The 22,626-nt window shown below is 31.5% G+C and overlaps 1 protein-coding gene across 8 annotated transcripts in view; it reads right to left on the bottom strand.

Annotated features, from left to right (window-relative positions):
- Positions 1-11,004: 11,004 nt before the first annotated feature.
- Positions 11,005-22,626, bottom strand: part of LOC120635867 (signal transducer and activator of transcription 5B) — a 47,854-nt gene continuing 36,232 nt past the window's right edge. For 3 of the 8 annotated variants that reach the window (XM_039907062.1, XM_039907063.1, XM_039907061.1), the window contains exons 21-22: positions 13,709-13,840; positions 11,005-11,902 (exon numbers count right to left, since the gene is read on the bottom strand). In XM_039907062.1, the coding sequence (XP_039762996.1) occupies positions 11,875-11,902; positions 13,709-13,840 (160 nt within the window). In that variant the 3' untranslated portion in view covers positions 11,005-11,874. Of the gene's footprint in view, positions 11,903-13,702; positions 13,841-22,390; positions 22,464-22,626 lie in introns of those variants that run through there. The other 5 variants (XM_039907067.1, XM_039907065.1, XM_039907069.1 and 2 more) reach the window with 3 other exon arrangements.

Here is a 22,626-nt window from a genome sequence, read left to right on the forward strand (position 1 = left end):
GTTGACGATTTAACGTAACTTAGTATGTGTATTCATAAAATGGGAATGGTAATAAGCTTATTGAATAAATCGATTTAAAGTGCGTAAATGCAATCGTTATTCGGAAAGAAAGTCCATTTTTTTTGGACGTTAAAGTGTGTACATACACAAACACGACTACAACTAGTAAATTTACCATAAGTGACGTGAGAATTCAATATAATAAGTGGGTGGCAAGACGGTTGTACGTATGTATAGTTATTAAATATGTTTTTTCTCTAATTTTTGCGTAATTTTAGTGTGAATAGGCGTTAAATGTGATATCTCCCAAATCTTTTCTCGCGAGGAAAATAATGGAAAAAAAACTAAAAAAAAAAACAATATTGTAAAAATTCTAGTTTTAGTAGAACTAAATAAATAAGATTTATTATAAACGAAAAATTATTATTATTAGTTATTATATAGTTCGTGGGTGATTTTTAGTGCGATTTTTTGTAGTGTCATTCGATCAATGTGCTAGGCTGGTACCGTTGTATGTTATGCAACGGCAGCCATCTTGACATTTACAGGTATCTCTATCTTTTAGATAATATTTCATTTCATACCACTGAAGGCAGACAGTTCTTTGAAGGTTAAAGTTGTCAACATTTGTTTTTTTGTCGTCATAAACCTGTTAAACAATATGTATGTCTGAAGTTTGGTATATATTTAGTGACAATATTTTGGTAGAACTAAACGGGTGAACGGTAGAATTTTTGAAATATTGTTGGCAACATTTTGTTTTATTTTCTGTTACACTAAGTAATGTAATAAAGAAAGTTTTAACCTACCTGCCCAAAACCTGTTGAATATGTATTTAGAGGTTTAAGCCCTAAATCCGCCTACTAAAATAGGGAAGGCCCAGTAGTGGGGTTTTTACAGGCTCTGGATAAATAGATGACAATACAGGACAATACAAAAAATTGCACAAAATTTCGCAATAATTATAAAAAAAAATTAGCCTACAAATATAAGGCTGTCCATTAGTAATCAAATTGTTAATGAAATTTGAGGGGGAAAATGTACATTTTTGTAGTGTTGCGATTAAAAATGTATAAATAAAAAAAAATGCACACGTTTTGTTTTTCGAGGGTATTTCAATTATTTTAGCACGTTAAGCAATTAAATATAGTTTAGTATATATATATATTTATGGAGAATATTTGGATTTACACTGCTTGATATATCTATTTACTAGTTATGACTCGTGACGTGACGTGTTCGCGTCTTTTTTAAATCTTCGTTTTACTTTGATCATAAGGCTATGCGTCAATATATATTAAGGTGGCCCCGTCCAGTTACAATCAGGTTTTGTACTAATAATAATTCTATATTCTATATGAAGCCAGATAGATAACATAGGGCAGCATCAGTAAGTTTATATAACTTAGTTATACAGGGTTAAATAAAAAATACCTGTACACTCTCGGTCTTGTAGTTCCTTTCATTAAAGCTAACAACTTTTGTTGCAAGAGTTTCGAAATTCAGTGTAAATTCATACAAAAAAAAATAATTAATCCGTACTAATATTATAAATGTCAATGTAAGTTTGTTTGTTACGCTTTCACGCAAAAACTTCTCAACCGATCCTCATGAAACATTGTACACATATTCTTGGAAGTGTTAGAAGTAATATAGTATACTTTTTATCCCGAAATTAAGCTCGGTTCATTTGGGAGAGGGGATGAGTGTTTATAACCGATTTAAAAAAATATTTTTGTATTATAGAGGTTATAATATGTGTTCAATTTTGCCCAAACTGTGGTTGGAGATAGAGGACAGAACTCCTCAGCGGGCAGCAGCAATCCCCTCATTTAAGGCTTAGCGATACTGAATACTTAAATCACACACACTTTTTTAGAACTACAACTAAATTTAAATCAAACGCAGACGAAGTCGCGGGAAACAGCTGGTATGTTATATTTGTAGTTACATTACACTGTGAAAACAAATACATGTGATTCGACAATGTCGCGTAGTTGGGTCACGATAGGAGTCGTGCGCGCTGTGGCCGATCTTAAATTACAGAGTAGTGACAAGTAAAATGTCTGTAAAATATTGAATGTTTAATATTTTATAAGATATGCAGTTAAAAAAAATCGTAGAATAAAAGTTGTTAGTTTTAATGAAACCACCGGCAGAGAGCCTTCTGGAGCCTTTTTATTTAACGCTATATATACTCTATCTTTTTAGATTTTGGTAAAGTGGCGATATTTAGCTTAGTTCAGGATATAGAACGTAGTTAATCGAAAAGTATCGATTATTATACTCACCTTTAGGTAGTTAAGAACATATTTTTCCATACTATCAACTAGTGACTACTATAGACGGGTGACCAAACCACGTTTTTTGCAGGTAATTTATTTTTATTTCATTTAAATTACTGTTATGCCAAAAACCCTTCTACTAAGCTACGCCCAATTAATAATGAGACCCGTTTTGTATGGAGATGGCCACTTTAAATGTATGGTGAACGAATTCAGCTTTGAGAAAGTAACAAAGAGGCATACGCCAAGTATATGACAGTTAATTAACCTAATTCCCTAGCGACAGACATAGTAACCGACCTAGGACAAATTAATTTTGTATATAGAAAAAAAAATAGCCTATTAGTTGTTGGTAAAGTTTGATGAAAACTTTAAAAGTGTTGTAAATGATTATAAAAAAAGTTTGTTAATATTGTTTGTTAGTTTATCTACTTGCTATAAAATAAATGATACGTTTAAATTAATTACGATCACGCAGTGTAGGTCGAATAGAAAAGTAAATTCAAGTAGTAGTGAAAAAAAATACCATTTTGGTAGAAAATTCTTACCACACTTGGTTTTTTGTTGATTTATATTATTAGTAATTATTATTATCGCCGTTAATATTGTTTAGTTTAGTAAAATAGTGAAAAACCAATGTATAAAGAGTTCGGCGTATTTTTTTTTTAATGGTTGGTTAGGATGCTCAGCTCTGGGTTTCTATACCTTTTATATATTTTAAAAAAGTGGGACCTTTGGTTTGTTTTTCGTTGATGCAAGTCAAAATATTTGCAGAAAAGTGAATCTATACCACTGCCTCTGACCCATGGTGAAAAAATTGTAGATATTTTTAATGAAGTATAATAAAATTACTAGATGTGTTATGTCATGGGCACATTGTTCACGCCACGCCAGTGCGTCTGATCTAAATTTAGTGTTTAAAGAACGTTGTCAATAATTTCTCATCGACGAATATGTACATTCGTATTATGTTATTTTCAAATTTTCATTTAAACTCGAGAGATATAATAAAAAAATATTATTAACTAAACCGTATACTTTTCTTATTAGATTTTGTGTAGGCCTGAATATATTTAATACAAAATTGACCGAAGTTTTATAGGCATACAAAATATTAAAAAAATTATGTGTTGTCGTGTAATGTAAGGCATTTAGCCATTGTACCCCGGATTAATAGTTGCATTTCACATTTGACCTTATAATAAATGCGGGTTTTAGAAAACCAATATATCGTCAGGCAAACAAACATATATTAAGATTTAAAAAAATACATGCATTAGTTTACATTTTCTATCATTTATTGATTTTCGTTTTGTTTTTTAAATTATCGACAATGTTAAATTATATAAATCAAAACTATTAAAAATTCATTAAAAAATAAATCCACAACTCCGCTTTCGGGGCTTTTGAATGCCTTAGCAACCGGCGTACAGTGCTCCAGAGTGAGGAACCTCCTCACAATACGCACCGTTTCAAGGACCACTGCCTTCTGTATCCGAAGCTTGATCCAACAACTAAGCGAAAGCTTCTTTAGTTGTTGATCGGAGCTTTTCGCGAGAAGACCATCGACTGATATGACTATCGGAACAATAAAGGTCGACTCAACACTTTTAATATTATTATAACAGAATAATGTTTTATTTTGCAATTTAATATATAAATTCGAAATTATTGTTTAAATTATAAGATTAATAAAAACCGCTCAATTATTAGAAAAAAAAATAAGCAGTTGGATATAAAGAAAAAAAAGTAAACCTTTTACTTACGACACTGGAGTCAGTGAATCGGAAATAAGCAATGAATTTTTAAATTAGTTTCAATAGCAGTTGTAGCCTCTGGTTTCCAGTTTTCTCCACTCCAGTAGCGTCTTAATACAAATGTTTTTACAGTGGGATTTTACCGTTTTACACTTGTTGCAAAGTTATAGGGATTCATTGGTTGGCAACGTTTAGGTTATCTATATTTGTAATTGTAAAAATGTTTGATAAAAAACGTTGCAAGAGAACGTTTATAACCTAGTTTAGACTAAATATTGGTGCACTAAATAATTAGCTTCTAGACTAAACAAAAATCTAAATTAAATTAAATTGACCGACCTACAATAATTGTAGGTCGGTCAATTTAGCACATAACTTTTAACTAATTATTAGCACATAACTTTTCTTCTTGGGGCGTTGGGTAAAAAGACAGCAGTATCTTAGAGGCGCGTACCCGGAGCGTAAGGCCAGTTTATTAAAAAGAAAAAGGAAAGTAGTACCTACATTTAGAACTGTCAATTTAGTTTGGTTTTATGTACAGCTAACTTTAACACCGACACTTGTTTTACCACTATTGGTTTTCTAAAAGCCGTTATTTTATTATTAATAAACATTTATTACCTTTAAATTAATACGGTTTATTGTTTGATAGTTTTAAATGTTTTGACATCGCGTGGTAGTTTGCAAAATTTAAAAACGCGTCATTTTTTTGTTAGTTTGCACATTCTATCGGTATATTTTGTCTGTGTTCTATTTTTTTCTCGCATTGCATTTTAAAAATAGAATGCATTGTTTAAATTTGTATAGAGGATTTTGTTTCATTTATTTTTAAGGCATAGGCTAACATATATAAAGCACCTAAATTTGTTTTTTTATATTACTGTCACAAACCACTATATAAGCGGTTTTCGCCATGCGATGTCGCTATGCTCATAAATATATAATTATTTAAGTTTTATTTTCCCTTTAATTTTTATATTATGAATAAAAAGCAAATTCTATGTAATATACTTGTCACAATTGATAACATAGCATTGTTTATAGACGAATTCTGTCAATATATGTACAATATTATAAACAAGCAACTACTTTTATTTAATATCCTTATACCACAATTAATAACATGTTGTTAACATGGAATTTAACCACGTGCATAACCATGGAAAGTTGGTAAAATTTTTGAATCGTGCGCCCTGAATTTGAGGGGGTAGGGGGAGGAGGACGTATTTTTTGGGAAAAAGAAATACAGAATATTAATTATTATCCAGTCACATATACCTTTTTGTCAGACTATATATATATATACGCCTCGCTCCGCTCCGCTCGGCTCTGAGTGGTTTTATAACGTTCTAACCTAACGTACCTAGTTTTTTAAAATAGTTAGATTTGAAAACAATATAAAAATTCAATATACATTTTATTTTTCATATGAATAATATTTTACCTCTATTATATTTTCTCTTCTCAAATTTACTTAAGTCTATTTTGACTATCATGACCGGGCCAAAATTATCATTTTTGTATTGTCGATTTTCACAAAAACTACGCATTTGCTCAGAAAAAGAAAAGCAGTTTGTTAGGAAAAAAAAAGTGAATGCCCTCTATCGAATGTATTTCTCATTTTAATGAAATTCGTGGCACACGATATAAAAACCAACCAGAGTTTAACCCCGTTTATTATTACACTTATATTTTTTGGATATACTTAATTACCACACGTGTGGCAAGGTGCAAAGGGTTGATCTATGGGAGAAGATAAAATTTTGTCCTTTTCTCGGTGAAAAAATTGTGTCTTGCCCCGGTTAGCCATACTGAGTGTGAAATGACTACCATAGAAATGCACCTGTGATAAAAATAACCAGTTGCGGTTAACATACACAACGTCAAACGTGTAAATGAACTGAAAGAATACTTCAGGCTTTAGAGGAACATTATTACATATTGTCTCTGAGACGTATCAGTGAAACTGAAACCCTAATAGTTTTTGAGTAACCCACTGACTACAATAGCTTTTACTGAAAAAAACAGTTACAGTAACAGGTACAGCCCCATCATCACATGCAAAAGTAAAATCAAGTGACTTCGCAACCCTTCACTTAATTAGGTACGCGTTGCGTAGCGAAGGTACTATGAGCGTGTCGGTCTTTTTACACGCTTTATATTAGCTTCACTTGTATGTTTGTTTGTAACCGACTTCTTTGGGCGCGATTTTGACCCACTTTAAACGGTCAGATTTCTTTCAAACTTTGTAGACATATCGAGGACCGATGACAATACACTAATCTGAAAAGATTATTCCAATTTTCACTATAAAAAATAAGATTTTTTACTAATTACTACAGCGCCATCTAGACCCAAATGTAAAAACCTATGGCGTTCGCGTACCTAACAAATTCCACAGAAAACATTAAGCTACTAGGCGGGCGTTAGCTATTACTTTTTAATGGCCTGTTTTAAATAATAATTAGAACTTGCATTTCGAGAGACGAGCACACTGAATAAAAAAAAAATATTTTATCTCTTTAATGGTGGATGGGTTACCGATTAATTTTGCTCTAATAAAAATAATAGATCAAGAAAAACTAAAAAAAAACGCTATTATGAATAAACTAAAAGAAAGAAATTAGTTTAGTTTTTTATACCAAGCGTGTTTTTTTAGTTTGTTTGAACTATTTAATTTATATCTTCAATAGGGTTTTTATATGAACGTTTTGAATTCGTAAGTATGGAAAAATGAATATGCTTGTTTTTATATTTTGAAATGGGGATTCCTTATGAAATGTACTTATGCACCTTCAACAGTAATTCATCATTCCGTTACACGTTGTACAGTGTTTCTATTTCCTGTCTTTATATAATATTAGACAGGAAAATCTGTTATTTTTATGAGTTTAAATACTTACATCATTGTACAGGAACTTCACACAAGGTATTTACAGATTTTTACATAAATCGCACTGATATCGGCCTTGGTGGAAATTCTAACTTATAATAATTGTAGATTAAGACTGGTATGATGCTCACTCATGCTTTATCATCATATAAAAGTTACGACCGTCTACAGGGCACTGGTCTCCCTCCCACAATGAAAAGGGGTTAAGGCCGTAGTCCACCACCTGGCCCAGTGCGGATTGATGGACTCCACATACCTTTTAGAATGTTTTGTAGAACTCTCAGGCATGCCGGTTTCCTCACGAATATTTTAATTACTAAAAACGCAAATAACTTAGAAAAGTTAGAGATCCTTGCTGAGCTTCGAACTCGGCCCCCCGAAAGTGAAGTAGAGCTCCTACCCACTGCGCTGCCACAGCTACAAGCGATATTTAATTTCTTAAATTAAAAACGCACATAACTTCGTAATGTTAGAGGTTCAAACTCTGTCCCCCGAAAGGGTAACCGAAGCCTTGCCAGCTTGACTATTCTGACGCACACGTGATTTGTGGTGGCATTTTGCAGCACCCTAAAAAGGGGGGGGGGTCAAAAAATAAAATGCATTTACCAACAATCAATATTTTATTGTTACATCTACACATTGAACATACGTAACGAATAAAGCCGCTTGGCACAGATGGACACCTTTAAAATTAATATACCTACATATCCAGTCTGTAAAGTTTACTGTGCGCCTATAAATACGATTTTCTACTTTAAGTTACAGTAATAAGGACCTTTTTTCAACGGAGACAGTAAATTGTTTGGGAATTTATCTCCGTTATCCGAACTGGCCCTTATGCCCGCTTTGACTAAACCTAGGCATCGCGTATTGGGTGATGTCTATAGAAAACAAACGTTTCACCAATTCTTAGGTGATAACTATTGGTGAACGTTTGACGTATACTACAAATCTCCTTAGATTATGCGTTACTTATTTAGGCACTGCCTAGTTCTTCGTCGTTCGTCACTTCGATAACAATACCGCCTGTCGCTTTAGCAGAACTTTTAGGAGGTAAAGTATATTTTAGGAGATAAAGCGCCATCTAGTACTGGGAAACAGTAAAAGTAAGAGAACTTTCTTAGAACTTTGTTGGACATGTCACGCTATTTAGCGCCGGAGGAGTCAAGTTGGGTCATATAATATGGTGCAGGTACATTTCAGTAGTAGCAGTTTTTTGTGACAGAGCTCATCGCGGGTAGTACCACTTATTTTTGCCGCTAAGCAGTCTCAAGGGAGCCGGAGTTATTACAGGCACAGAAAGCCTAACACCTACGCCTGTATGTACGTTTGGCGGCACTGCAAGATGTGTTCCTTTCATACCCGTGTTGCTTTTTTTTTATAGGCGACGGTTTTCCAGTTACCATCAAATGAGCCATCTGCTTGGCCCGTCAAATATTACTATAATAAATATCATCATATCATATTCTTTTACGATCACGTTAGGCAGCCTTTGAGTACGCAAACACAAAAATTATTGTAAATTAATACAAACATAAAACAACAGAGTACAGGTAAGTATATTATTTTAAATGTGCCATTCTGTACATTAAAAAAAGCACTAAAATCTATAAAATCGTATTGTAACATCGGTATACATAATATAATATAGCACTATAATACGTTATTAATTAAAAACTTTCACAATTGTAGCAAGCAAAAAGCTTTGTGTTCCAGCGTTAAAGTATGAATAGGGTAACCTATGCCCGTTTTCACTAAACCCAGGAAACGCTTAAACCGAATGCCTACGTGTAGTGAAAAAAAACATTCACCAATTCTTAGATGATGAATTACGACGTTGGGCGCAAATAAACTTTAAATCCATACGAAGAATATGATAATACAACACAAAATATATACACAACAATAATCATAGACAAGTTAGTTTATATGTGTTGCCTAGTGACAACTGATTTGTGAAAGGTAGGTAAATGTATGGCTGGGAATCATCCTTGATAAGGCGTTCCTAATTTAGGCATTATTTTATTCGTCGTTAGTAAAAACAGGCATTAAAAATTAAATTAATTTTACCCTTACACTGTTTTTTTCGATCAAAAAAAGCATACGTAATAATTTCATGTGCACATTTCATATAAATATATAGGTAAGTATGAAATGCAATCTGGGGCTTTACTTTAAAATGGATTTAATAGTTCTATTCAATTATCAAATATTATTTATATCTAAAATTGACTTTAAATAGTGCCAAAAAAGCTAGATTTTTACAGTTAAGGCCACGTGTATCACTATCAAAATTACTATAAATTCAAACCGACTGACAAATAAACTAGACATAAGTGTTTTTTTACGCGGTGTGCCACATTTATTTGTAAGGCGAAAATTGTGTCTGAAACAACCTTAATGTGAGTAAGATTATTTTCGTTTAACTGCGTCAAATACATGAGGTAACTTTTGTTTTCAACAACTTTTGAGAGATGGACGGTTTTTTACTTTTATAAGAAAAATCTCAATTTATCGTCGTAACGTATCATACCGTAATATTAGTAAAAAAAATTAGATTTTTTTTTTTAATTAACTGAAGAAGATTTTCAGTATTACAAATTCTTTGATTCTATCATAAATCTAGAAGTTTCTTTTTAATAAAAAAATTAATCAAAGTTACCCCTGTTATATTATATGCTAAGGTACATTAATACGTTTAAATGTATAAAACTATACTTATCCTAATATAAAAAAAATATACATATTGCTTTAAAAATAAAACTTAGTGGTTTTTCCACCAATAAAAATAAACCAAGTGTGAGTGACAGACAGTCTGTGAAAAACTGTCTTCTAGTTTTTAGAAGACGACAGCAGACTGTGTTAAAAATAAAACAATGAATTAAGAATTTAATGTATCTGTTTGTAGTTCCACGGACTGGTAAGTATTTTACGTATTATTCTAAAACTATGGCACCTATTTGTTATGTAAGCTACATTATTCAAAATACACATAATTTCATAACATAAGCATGAAATACAATTTTCAATATGGTGTTATTATCAAAATTAAGCTTAATTCAACAATGTAATCAGTTAAATGTTCTATCCAATATGGTGTTAGTTAAACTATATCCTGGATATATAATGCCAACCTGTATGTAGGCGTTACTTTTTAATTGGACTGACAAATGACCATAGACGTAAACAGATCTGTTGTTACCTCTTGAAAACTTGCTGTCAATTTTTTTTATAAACAACTTTAAAAAATAAATACCTGTTGATCGAATTTTTTAAAGTTTATTTTTACAAATCCCAGTAGCCTATGTTACTCTCCGTTCTTTCAACTTACTCTTTAAAAAAAAAAATCGCTTGGTTGCTTATTTAGGGCTATATTAAGGAGGATTGATCGACGTCATTTTGGCGCTGTAAGTTGTGGAACTGTAATACGACTGTCAAAGGAAATAAAATTTGAAATATTAAAAAAAAAACAATTATGTTGGTTCTTATCCGACTAATCTACTCCCACTTATAAAACCACGGAATTCAATAATGCGCCCAGGAGTTCGATGAAAAACTTCTATTGACAGCAACTTTCAAATGTCAGAGCGGGAAAAAAATCTACTTGTCTATTCCGACGGTATGTTAAAAAAACTCCTTGTTCATTAGGAGTTTTAATTACGCTCTTGGCGTTTGATTTTTTTTATGTCATATATAGCGCTTCCTTAAAAATGTCGTTCGGTATAGGTACCCCGTTTTGAACGGCTGATTAGTTGGTTAATAGTAAAAAATAGCATTTTTTTTTTTTTAATTTAAGGACTTGAATCCATTGCCATAACAAAAATAAAAAAAGGAACAATCGTCAAATCGTGTATTGAAGCAAAACAGAGTTGTGTTATCATGGGATAAGACGTAAACCTTTTTAAATCGGTTTCTTTAAAAAATTGGAGGCATACGAATAAAAACACCCAAAGGCCAATGGAGACATTTGCCGTTTGGGTATTTTTGTTTGTATGTTACAATCTCTGCGATAATTAATAATTGATTTTGAGGCTTTTATTTTGTTTGGTATTTTTGTTTTTATTCATATTTCACAAGTCAGAAATAAATTAAAATAATTTAGCGCCTTTTAAAAATAATCTTATATAAAAAAATATGACTTTCGTGTTTGTAGTTTCCCTTCATTTTTATTTGTACCTTTAGGTGAATGGTTTCCATTACGTTAGGAAGTTTTTCAAAATCCTTTAATAACAGTTGTTCATTTTCCTTTTTTTTCTCTCTTTATTCTTTCACGTAGGAAAAAGGCAAAGGTATATCACCGTACAGCTGACAGTTGTTAACTTCAACACTGTCTCTTTAAGAACATTTACACATCTATGCATAAGCTATAATATACATACGGCTTTTCCTTTATCTTATAACGGCAAATTATGTGATATTCTGGCTTATTTGGGATAGTTGAGTAGGGGTAAAAGTTATTTAAAAAAATTGTTTTGTACATTTAATGTAATGAATAGGTCGTAAGTGCGATGATTTTTTTTTTGCTATCTGTTGGTCATGTCCGTTTACTCTGGATATTTCGGGTCTGCGAAAACCATTCTTGGATTTAGGGTTACATTTAAATTACAACTTTACAAATGTTTATTTTGTCTTTCTTGATGAGAAGTCAAAAGTTTTGATGCAGTTATGCCAAATAGATACTATAATTCAAGGCCGCTGTAGGAAAAATGTCACAATGCAACGCTGATTCGCGATAATCCAAAAAAAGTAAAATTAACACTGGTTTTTTAAAACGTAATTTTTTTTTTTTTCATTTTATGTCATAATTTGTTGTTGTATATGGCACTAATTTATACGACGTAACATAATATATATTTATTGTTTAACATAATTATAATGCGTGCAATACACTTACAATGTAAAATATAATTGACTCAAAGCACAAAAAAAAAAACTAAATCTACTGGTAATTCTCGTCATATTTTCTCCTGAAATTAAAAAATAAATTAATAGAAAACAATCATTTCAAGAGATTTTCAACAGTAAAATCATTTTAATACTCTGTGGTGTTTTTTACTTCATCCAAGAATGATGCGATATTTTTATCAGGTAGGTAGGACAGGTGAGGTTCTTTATCTATAACTTTCACCTTATTTTACAGCTACGGGCCTTTAAATCACAGAATTAAGACATACAGAAACCTCATTCAGCCATTATTGTATTCAGTGCATTGCGTCGAAAAACAGTGAAAACACCCCGCTCACGTCTCGCTTCAAACCCGGAGAATGTTGCTAGCTCACAAACTTTTCCAATAAATTTTCTCCATTTTATGACGTTTAGAACATTAGACGGGAAATCAATTACTGTCCACTGCTAAAGTAGAGTGGTTCTTGATGCTTCCATATTAGTCGTGTACACGGTTTCTGTATTGAACTATGTGTTTTCAATGTAAACACTGGCTAGAAGGCCCATTTATAGTCTTCCATTTTAATTTACGCTCCATCATTAGCCACCCGATACCGGCTCACACAAAATTAAGAACTAATCAAGAAGCATCAAAATCTACTCCACTTTAGTAGTGACATCGAACAGACACTTTTTATTCATTTCATTTCATTTAGCAGTTGACAGTAATTAGTTTACCAAAACAAACAATAAAGTTTTAATTTTTTTTTTTTATATACACATACTACGACAATACACTCATCGCCATCTAGCCCCAAAGTAAGCGTAGCTTGTGTTATGGGTACTAAGATGACGGATGAATATTTTAATGAATAATATACATAAACCCACACTGACAACATTACCTAAATATATAAATATATATAACATACTTAGAAAATACATATAAACACCCAGACACTGAAAAACACTTAATGCTCATCACACAAACATTTTCCAGTTGTGGGAATCGAACCCATGGCCTTGGACTCAGAAAGCAGTGTCGCTGCCCACTGCGCCAGTCGGCCGTCAAATCCTTTACTAATTCCTTTGACGGTCGATTGGCGCAGTTTGCAGCGACCTTGCTTTCTGAGTCGAAGGCCGTGGGTTCGATTCCCACAACTGGAATGGAATGTTTGTATGATAAGCATGAATTTTGTCACTGTGGATTTATGTATATTATTCATTAAAATATTCATCCGTCATCTTAGTACCCATAACACAGGCTACGCTTACTTTGGGGCTAGGTGGCGATGTGTGTACTGTCGTAGTATATTTATTTATTTATTTAATTGACTTAATGTAGATAAAGAAATAATTTCCTTTAAACCATATTCACAATGTTCTGAACGTTTACCATAAAATGGGGAAAATGGGTGAGTTTGTGAGCTAGCAACATTACACGGGTGTGATGTGAGACGTACGCGGGGCTTTCACTGTTTTTGGACACAGTGCACTGGATGTAATAATGGCAACAGGGCACGGGTATCCGCTCAGAGTGAGAAGGGTTTAAGGCCGTAGTCCACCACGCTGGCCCAGTGCGGATTGGTAGACTTGGCACGCATTTGAGAACGTTAAGACAACCCTCAGGCATACAGGTTTCCTAACGATGATTTCACCGTTAAAGTGATATTATAAAAACGCATATAACTCTCTACAGACACTAGAAGCAGAAGTTAATTTATCCCTTATCTCACTAACTCATTGCTCTGCATAGAGCATTTTTTTAAATAAACCATTTTTAATTTTAGTTTTTTTTTTTAAACAGACTGCAAGACAAGGTCGTGGGTTCTACCTAAGATCTTTTTTTTAAATTGGTGTTGCGCAGATTAATAAAATAATTACCTTACTTCATAGCAACGTTGCCTCCGAAGTAATCGAAGTCGTCAAAGCCATCTGGTTCGAAGGCGCGGATCTGCTCGAAGAGTTCACTGTCCATGAAACTGCTTTCAGTTTGGGCCGGTGTTGATGCGCTGAAGTAACTGTTGTTTTTGGTAGGATTTTTTTGGTAGATTTTTATTGGTAGGATTTTTTTTAAATTTCAACGTAACTCATCAAAATATAATTTTTTTTAGCAATCGTCCAATAATGTAGTAATATATTTTGTTTCGTTCGATGGTGTAGTAGTGTGTTAATCCATAAAACACATTTTTAGTGTTAATTTTTGCATAACCATCATATTTTTTGTTTTTTATTTTAAGTTTTCGTCGTCAGCAACCGCCAGCGCAGAATCGGAAAAGGAAAGAGAAAATGCAACACGTTAATAACTTTCGGAGACGGTCGTTGTCAGTTAAAATAAAAAAAAATATTTTTAAAGCCTAAACCCGTCGCATAAATGTCAGCACAGACTATATAAAGGCAAACATTATAGGATAGATAGATTAAAAATAATTTAAAGTTAAGTTTAAAAAAAAATATAAAACGAAATTTAAAATAAAAATACAGGAAACAATAACGACCGTCTGTGTTGCATTTTCGCGAAGGTAAAATAAAAATGCCTTAGGTTTTTTTTTTGCAAATTGTAATAATTTAGCAAAAACTGGTTTTCGTTTTCAAATGCATCACTGAAAATCGCAATCATTTTTCATCAAGTATAAAAGCGGTTTCAAGTTAATGCATTTCTGAAAAAAAAAACCTACTTTCATTGTTGACTGTTAAAGTAACATTATTCTAGAAAGAACTCAATGCTTCCATTCAATGAAATATAATGTAAATAAAAAAATCCAAGGCTTTTTTATACAAAAAAAAAAGATTTCGTTTCTCACATAAAATTGTATTTATAAATACACCAAAACATACAGCAAACATTCAAAATTGTCATGTACAGTTGTATAATTCAGAAATGCAATATGTTTTAACGAAATACACTATTTCATTTTAGTCATATGTTGCATATAAACAAAGATTTAAATTTGAGGTAATATATAGATTCTTGCTCACATTATTTTATGTTTAAATTGAAATGCGTGAGGTTGCCTACTTGTAATATATATATATAAAGTAAGATTATATTCTTTTTGGAATTGCATTTTTTTTTCATACTAAGTTCCATTCAAAAAAATATTAAGTAACAAAATTAATTTCTTTTAAGTATCCCATTCGTGTAAGCACTCTTGAAACATCAAGTATGTCTGTTTACAGTCTCTACCACCGTATTGAAATATACTACACCGTATTAATGTATATAAATATAAATTGGGTGCAAAAATTATTATTTATTTAGAAAATCCCAAGCGGAAACTACAATTGGAATTACTAAAAACACATATTAGTTCCAGAGACACTCGTATGTCACATGTGACGCTTCAAATGGGAACAAAAATTAAGCTGTCATTCTTGGATGGAGCCAGGCACGTGTTTTAACAATACATATAGATCAGTGGATTACTGTCTACTTTAAAAATAAAAGATAATAAACATTAATTTAATTAGTCAAACTTAGCATCAACAGTGTCTGAGAGCAGAGTTAATTTTCGGTGTCTTAACGGTATCTACAATAAAAATCTTTGCATATAATATAAACAAAAAAAAATTTAAACATTATTGGAAATCAATACGCTCTCATATTATCGTAACAGTTTAAGTCTTAAGTTAGAATCGATGTAATATTTTATGAACAAAAAAAAAACCGGTCTTACAAACGTATTTTTATACATATTTAGGGCAAAATAGAGTAGTGCGTTACACAAGACAATATTTTTCGCGGAGAACGACAGCGCTGTTTTTAAAACCTGTCAATTTTGTTTATATTAGAGATTTATGGCCAACAGAATTGGCATCAATGTCACGTATAAGTCAAAAAGGCAATAAATCTTAGATATTTAACTGTTAAAGTAGACTCAGTTTGTTAGTTAATTTATAATTTAAGGGGTTCGTAGTAACCTCCTTCGAAATAGTCTTGTATGAGGCGATAAAAAGTAGCTTTATTTGAGGTGATTAATATTTATATACTAGTAATTTCCTTGATATCCAAAAAAAACTACAATATTGAATCAATAAATTTTAAATCACGATGTGAACCAACGTGTTATATTATTGGATGGATAAATATTGTTTTCTAAATAATTTTGTGGTTACGATTCTTTCCGAACCGTCAAAAGATTTTTGCTTCGTTGGGCGTTGTTACCATATTTTATTTTTACTTTTATTTTTTAATTTATTAACTTACTAATTAATATCTTAATTTATTAATAATTATAATTAACTCGTTTAATAGTCACATCCAGTTGTTACATATCATTGTTCCTGTTCACCACTGATATAAATATAGATATACAATGTCATATATATGGATACACTTTTAACTTTTACGCTGTAAAACTCTCTTTATTCAAATAGATCTTTTTATAAGGCTTTGCGATTTACGATCATCTCATTGATATATAGTTGGATGTAGAATAAAAGGCAATTGAGTAAATGCAAACCCAAAAAACTTGGGAAGTTCGAAAAATTATCGATATTTTTAAACGAGTCGATATCGAAAAAATAATCGGCAAATTCAATTTTTTTTTCAGGTCACCTATACTCCCGGTCAACATAATCCCGCGAAGAATTGAAAACATAATATTAAAGAGCTTATCAAAACTGTCTGTTTTAGGCCTATTTAAATAACAGTATAGATTTTTCTACAATTATAATTTATTTGGCGCGCTATAAATATCAGTTGAGTGATTTTTGATGAAACCAAACTTAAATTTATCATGACTATGAAATAAATAAATATTTTAAATAAGTATCAAACTTATTCAAAATATTTATTTATTTCAAGTTTTTTTTTGTATTATTAGATGTCGTCTACTCAGCCCAATTTGAACGCGTATAGAATGGTTTCTGACGCCAAAGAAGGAAACTACTGAAGTGAGAAAAATATCCACATAAGTTTTTTTTTAAGACTATTTATTGATATAACACCACCAAATTGAGCTTTTTGGAAATATTATTCACAAATAAACGGTCGTTTTTCCGAGAACTTCCGTGCAACTGAATATCTTAATTTTTAGTATATCAATAATATAAATGGCATAGAAATCAAGTTTGTATTCTGAAAGAACAATTAATATAAATCGGAAAGATTATTGTACTATTTTGGGCTTCTCGTTACTTTTAATATTCAAATCAACCAATTAATTTGACATTCCTCGAATACTTAATAGGTACTTAAAATCATTTGTGCTTCATTTTTACCATGTTCAATACCTAAATTATTACAATACTTTATATGCGAAAGAAAACAATAAGAATTAAATATTAATTTTATCTTACCGAATACTGATATATGATTTATGAATTTCGATGCCGCGCTACCAGGATGTCATAAATGGCGGTAATCAACGCATACCAAACTGGCAACATTTGCATATACCATAGACAACGTTAAAATTGACAGTTAAATTCCTAACTTTTTAGTAGAATTTTAAATCATTGCATGTCGTTAAAAATGTATTATACCCAGAGTACCGTAATATTGTACCGAGTTATTACTTCACATTTTTAAATAATTTCCGATGGGTTCTTTATACACATCATAAAAGTTATAATCAATAATATATATATATATACACCCTCAATACCAATAAATACATAAGTATAATATTAAATCCAAATAACCTCACTTTAAATATAAAATTACAATTTGTCTTTGATACATGTAAATGTAAACGTAATAAACCTAATAACAGTAAAAGTAATCGTCAATAAAAAATCACTTAAAATTACTCAATACAGCACCAAAATTACAGTATCAAACCACAGAAGTATAACATATAATATAATATAGTCGTAGAATAAATTTATTATGCTTTCCAATTGACGTAAATCGCCTTTTTCTAGTTCTATTGATATTGTACACACATATTTAATTAAAGTTTAATTTTTTAAGCCAATTCAACATGGCTTGTATACAGGGCTAAACAAAAAGCATGAGAAAGCTCTCGGCCTGTATTTATTTACATTAAAACTAAGAAATTTTGTTCCACGACTATTTTTTTAACTCTATAGGATGTGAAATATTAACTACTCTGTAATGTAAACTCGGCAACAGTGCGCGAACCAAGACTAGATCGCGCAGTCACTGACCTGGCTACGCGACGTTATTGAATCACATGTATTTAATTTCATAGTGTTATGTCATTTTACAAAAACAATATGGTTTATTATTTTTTTTTGTATGAAATAACTTAATACTAAATATTGTGGTAAGTGAGAGTGAGTAAGAAAAGTGGTAAAACAAAAGTTGTTAGTTTTAATGATAGGAATTATCAACTACAAGGTCGAGAGATTTGTGGTAATTTTTATTTAACCCTATATTTTTATTAAGTCTTAGTCGAGACCAACGTTTTATTTATAAAGAAATGCTATCACATGGACCCATAGGCGAAATTAAAATATACAACTTTTTTCTACCAATTATTTTTAGGTAAAATTTTTCTACCAATTATTTTTAGGTAACACACTTTTCTACCAATTATTTTAGGTTAGGTTTATTTTTAGTGCCATCCGTTGAACCATTTGGATAATTGTGCACTTGCAAACTGTTATCATCTACTGCGATCAACAAATCGTTTGCCCAACGTGGGGATTATGGGCCACACGCTGGGACAGCTTGCAAAATAATCTCTCGTCTGCTGTTTTCCCGTAAAACTACGATTTAGGCCTGTTCAAGAAGCGGTTAAACGAATTCCTTTAAAGCAAAGGCAGGCGATACTCATCAACACTTCAGTTATTAATAATATAGTATACTATACTATACTATAGTATACTATATTTATAGATTTAATAATAATTCTAAAATTTATATACAAAGGGTTATTGTAAATGCTTACTTTTTTTTGCGATGAAATACAAAAAATATTTTATTAAACTTATTTAAATTATTTTATTGAATTGGTTAAAATAAAGATTTGCATGTCATAGATTTGACTAAACATGTATACCTACATTGCTTTATGCAATAAAATAATTGAATTGAATTTAAATTTTATTTAGCCAAAAACATAAATCCCAGTAAAATTTAAAATGTTTTTGACGCAGACAGTGCTTTTTTTGCATGTACGAATTGAACGATAGATATTATTAGCGATGTAACCCACGCCATTAAAGAATACATTTATAATAGAAGACCCAGTCTATCTCTTTCTCACAACATACGGGCTTGCGAATATTGTATTAATGAGATACCGAGAAATGGGCAGCGTGGCCGCGTTTACGGTTTTTATTTAATGTAATTTTTATTAATATTTTAGAACACATTAAGATGTTAAAAATGGAATATTATTAATAATACATAACATCCAATTGATTACAATTATTATTCATATAATTAATCAATAATTACTTATATTATAATTTCATCGATACAACATCCAATTTCATAACCTATCTAATTAAAAATAACTCGATTCTTTTTCGATACGCGCTACATTCGTATTGGTCAATAGTTTAAAAAATGTAGGCTAATTTAAAAATAGTTTCAATTTAGTGTATTATTATAAAATTCAAGTTTTTAACAAGTACTTTTTAAGACTGCAATTTTTAATTATCAATAAAATAATTTATTCTTGAATAAAATTTTTAATGATTTTATTATTAGTATAAATATATATCTTTATATATTGTAAATTTCTTGTGACTTCAAAAATAGTGAAATTAATGATTCTTAAACCTTTGTTGTGACAGAATAAATATTCGAAGAAATATGTAAATTCGTTGCGAACCCTGAGATATCTTCATTCTGAACATAGTTTAATTATATGTTAAAACCTTACGATATGTAGAAAAAGTATGAATTGACAATGTTACCATCAGGACCTGAAACCGGTTTAGAAGAAAGCAACATTTCTTTAGGTTTTATTTCAGATAAAATTTTAATTTTATTTCTTTGATTCGGTGGAAACTTGGGCTGTGTTTAGGTCACTGCAGAGATGCCGAATTGACTACCGGTATATCCAAGTGTTGCAGTGTTTGTACAAAAACGCCACTATGTCAGTTCGTATACAGGATCAGACTACGAGACCAATCCAATTGCAGCGAGGCGTGCGACAGGGAGATGTTATCTCCCCGAAACTATTTACCGCTGCGTTGGAGGACGTCTTTAAGCTTCTGGAATGGAACGGACTTGGCATCAACATTAACGGCGAGTACATCACTCAACTTCGGTTTGCCGACGATGTAGTCATAATGGCAGAGACTCTGGGAGACCTAAATACGATGCTCGATGGCCTCAGCAGAGCTTCTCAACAGGTTGGCCTACGAATGAACATGAGCAAGACGAAGATTATGTCTAATGCTCATGTTCCGCTTCAACCAGTAATCGTTGAGAACACTGCACTCGAAATTGTTGACGAATACGTATACCTAGGACACACGATCCAGTTAGGTAGGTCCAATTTCGAGAAGGAGGTGAACCGCCGAATCCAACTCGGATGGGCAGCGTTCGGGAAACTCCGTGCCATCTTTTCGTCAGAAATCCCTCAGTGCCTGAAGACGAAAGTCTTCGAACAGTGCGTGTTGCCAGTGATGACCTATGGCTCTGAAACATGGTCGTTAACTATGGGCCACATAAGAAGGCTTAGAGTCACTCAGCGGGCGATGGAGAGAGCTATGCTCGGAGTATCTCTACGCGATCGAATCAGAAATGTGGAGATTCGTAGAAGAACCAAAGTTACCGACATAGCTCAACGAGTCGCGAAGCTTAAGTGGCAATGGGCCGGGCACATAGTTCGGAGAAAGGATGGACGTTGGGGTCCCAAGGTGCTGGAATGGCAGCCCCGTACTGGTAAGCGCAGCGTTGGTCGACCCCCAACGAGGTGGACAGACGACATTAAGCGCGTCGCAGGTAGCCGTTGGATCCAAGCGGCTCAGAATCGTGGAACTTGGAACTCCCTACAAAAGACCTATGTCCAGCAGTGGACGTCTATCGGTTGATGTGATTTCAGATAATTTTAAAATTGCTCTTGGAACGATATATCAAACCGTTCCAACACGTGAACAGGTCATTCTCGAAATACTCATTTTAAGCACGAGACGAAACACGAGCGGTCCTTGAACCCAGTCAACGCGCACACGAAGACATATCTTTAACCCGTTAATTTATTTCGATCCCTGATACCGTAATATAATACAACAAATTTAATAAACCAGCTGAAGGGAACTTTATATGAAGCCCTCGTTAACACGGCATAGATATAGAAGTTAATGTTCAAGTAAAATTAGCAATTACGGTCACATTTCGTGACGAGCAAATTATATAACGTCTTAGAAGATCACAGCGGACCTTATACTAGTTTAAAATATACGCATTTACGAATAAAACTTAAGTTTATAACTGTTTTTATAATTAACTTATTATAATACTGATACAATTTTGAAAACAACCTAAATTTTAACAATACTACCCTCACACGAACCGTGTTTTAGTCAATCATTCTTTAAATTTAGTGCGTAGACTTTCGTAACACGTACATTTTTCAAATTTCTTAATAAACAAGCCTCAACGACATCGATTTTTCTAAATAATTTATTTAACTAAAACATATGTAAAATAGTTCGGCGCCATTTTCTTTTTTTACAGTTGTAGGATAGTCGTACCGCAGCTACAAAGGAATAATACTTTTTTTAAAGTCTTTTAATTTTTTAAACGCTTTTCATAAAATACGTACCCGTATTTCATGTAAGCCTACAAATAATTATTTAATTAATACTAAATTAATTTAATTAAAACGAGAACGTTGAATTGTAAATTAAAAAATAATCTATATAAATTCAATAATGTAATATGGCCTTAAAATCTATAATTTTATTATGTTTTGTCTATGAATGTAAATTTGGACGGCACGAAATATTTTTTGTTGTAAATATTATAAATAGTAACTTAGTTATTTTTGTAAATATTTTATGTTTACTCTTTCCAGCACGATAATTTTAAGTAATATTTTTTTTTAATTTACAAAATCAACATGTATATTAATTATCACTGAATTAAAATGAAGTATTTCGTTATTTACTTAGTTTTTTTTTAAATATAAACTTATACACTGTCAGTGGATATTCCGTAAGACAATGGAGTCATAAAATTGCTTGCACGTTTGTTGAATATGTGCCAATAAACACTTATCTTGTAGAAAATACTTCATATTAATCACAAAAATTAATCTAAAGAAAGGCTATAAAAATTCTATCAAAAGCTTAATCTAATATTGCTTAATAATCGGTTATGTTTAGAATACCTGGTTCCAATAAATAATTTTGGAGCGTGACCGAACTAAACTAAATTTATTATATTTTATTTAGTTTCCGTTTAAACTATTAAGGTAATTTAAATTTAGTTTAGTTTAACGCAAAAATATTTTCAGTAAGGATTGTTCAGAGAAAAAAAAACTTAAAACTAAATTGAGATTGTTTTCGAAAGAAGAATCGAATGCAGCGATAGGAAGCACGTCTAAGTAAATAAAAAAAAAAAAAAAAAAAACTATATACGGATGTGACTATTAAAATCAAACTTAACTTAAAAAAAAATAAAGAAATAATACAACTAAATCGCAATATAAAAAAATAAAATTAAAATTCTGGAAATCTTTGTCGTGTTCATTTTAAAACTCAATCATGTACCTAAGAGAAAACAAAAAATAAAACAATAATAATAATAAAAAAAATCTTACTTTATGGTTAGTTAGGTTTAGTTTAAGTATTTACTAGCTCATCATGATGATGGCAGCTAGTTATATCTTTCTTCTATTTTACTGTAGAATAATTGGTTTCTAACTTCTTTAGG

Source organism: Pararge aegeria, chromosome 27 (assembly GCF_905163445.1).
Source record: "Pararge aegeria chromosome 27, ilParAegt1.1, whole genome shotgun sequence".
NCBI lineage: Eukaryota > Metazoa > Arthropoda > Insecta > Lepidoptera > Nymphalidae > Pararge > Pararge aegeria.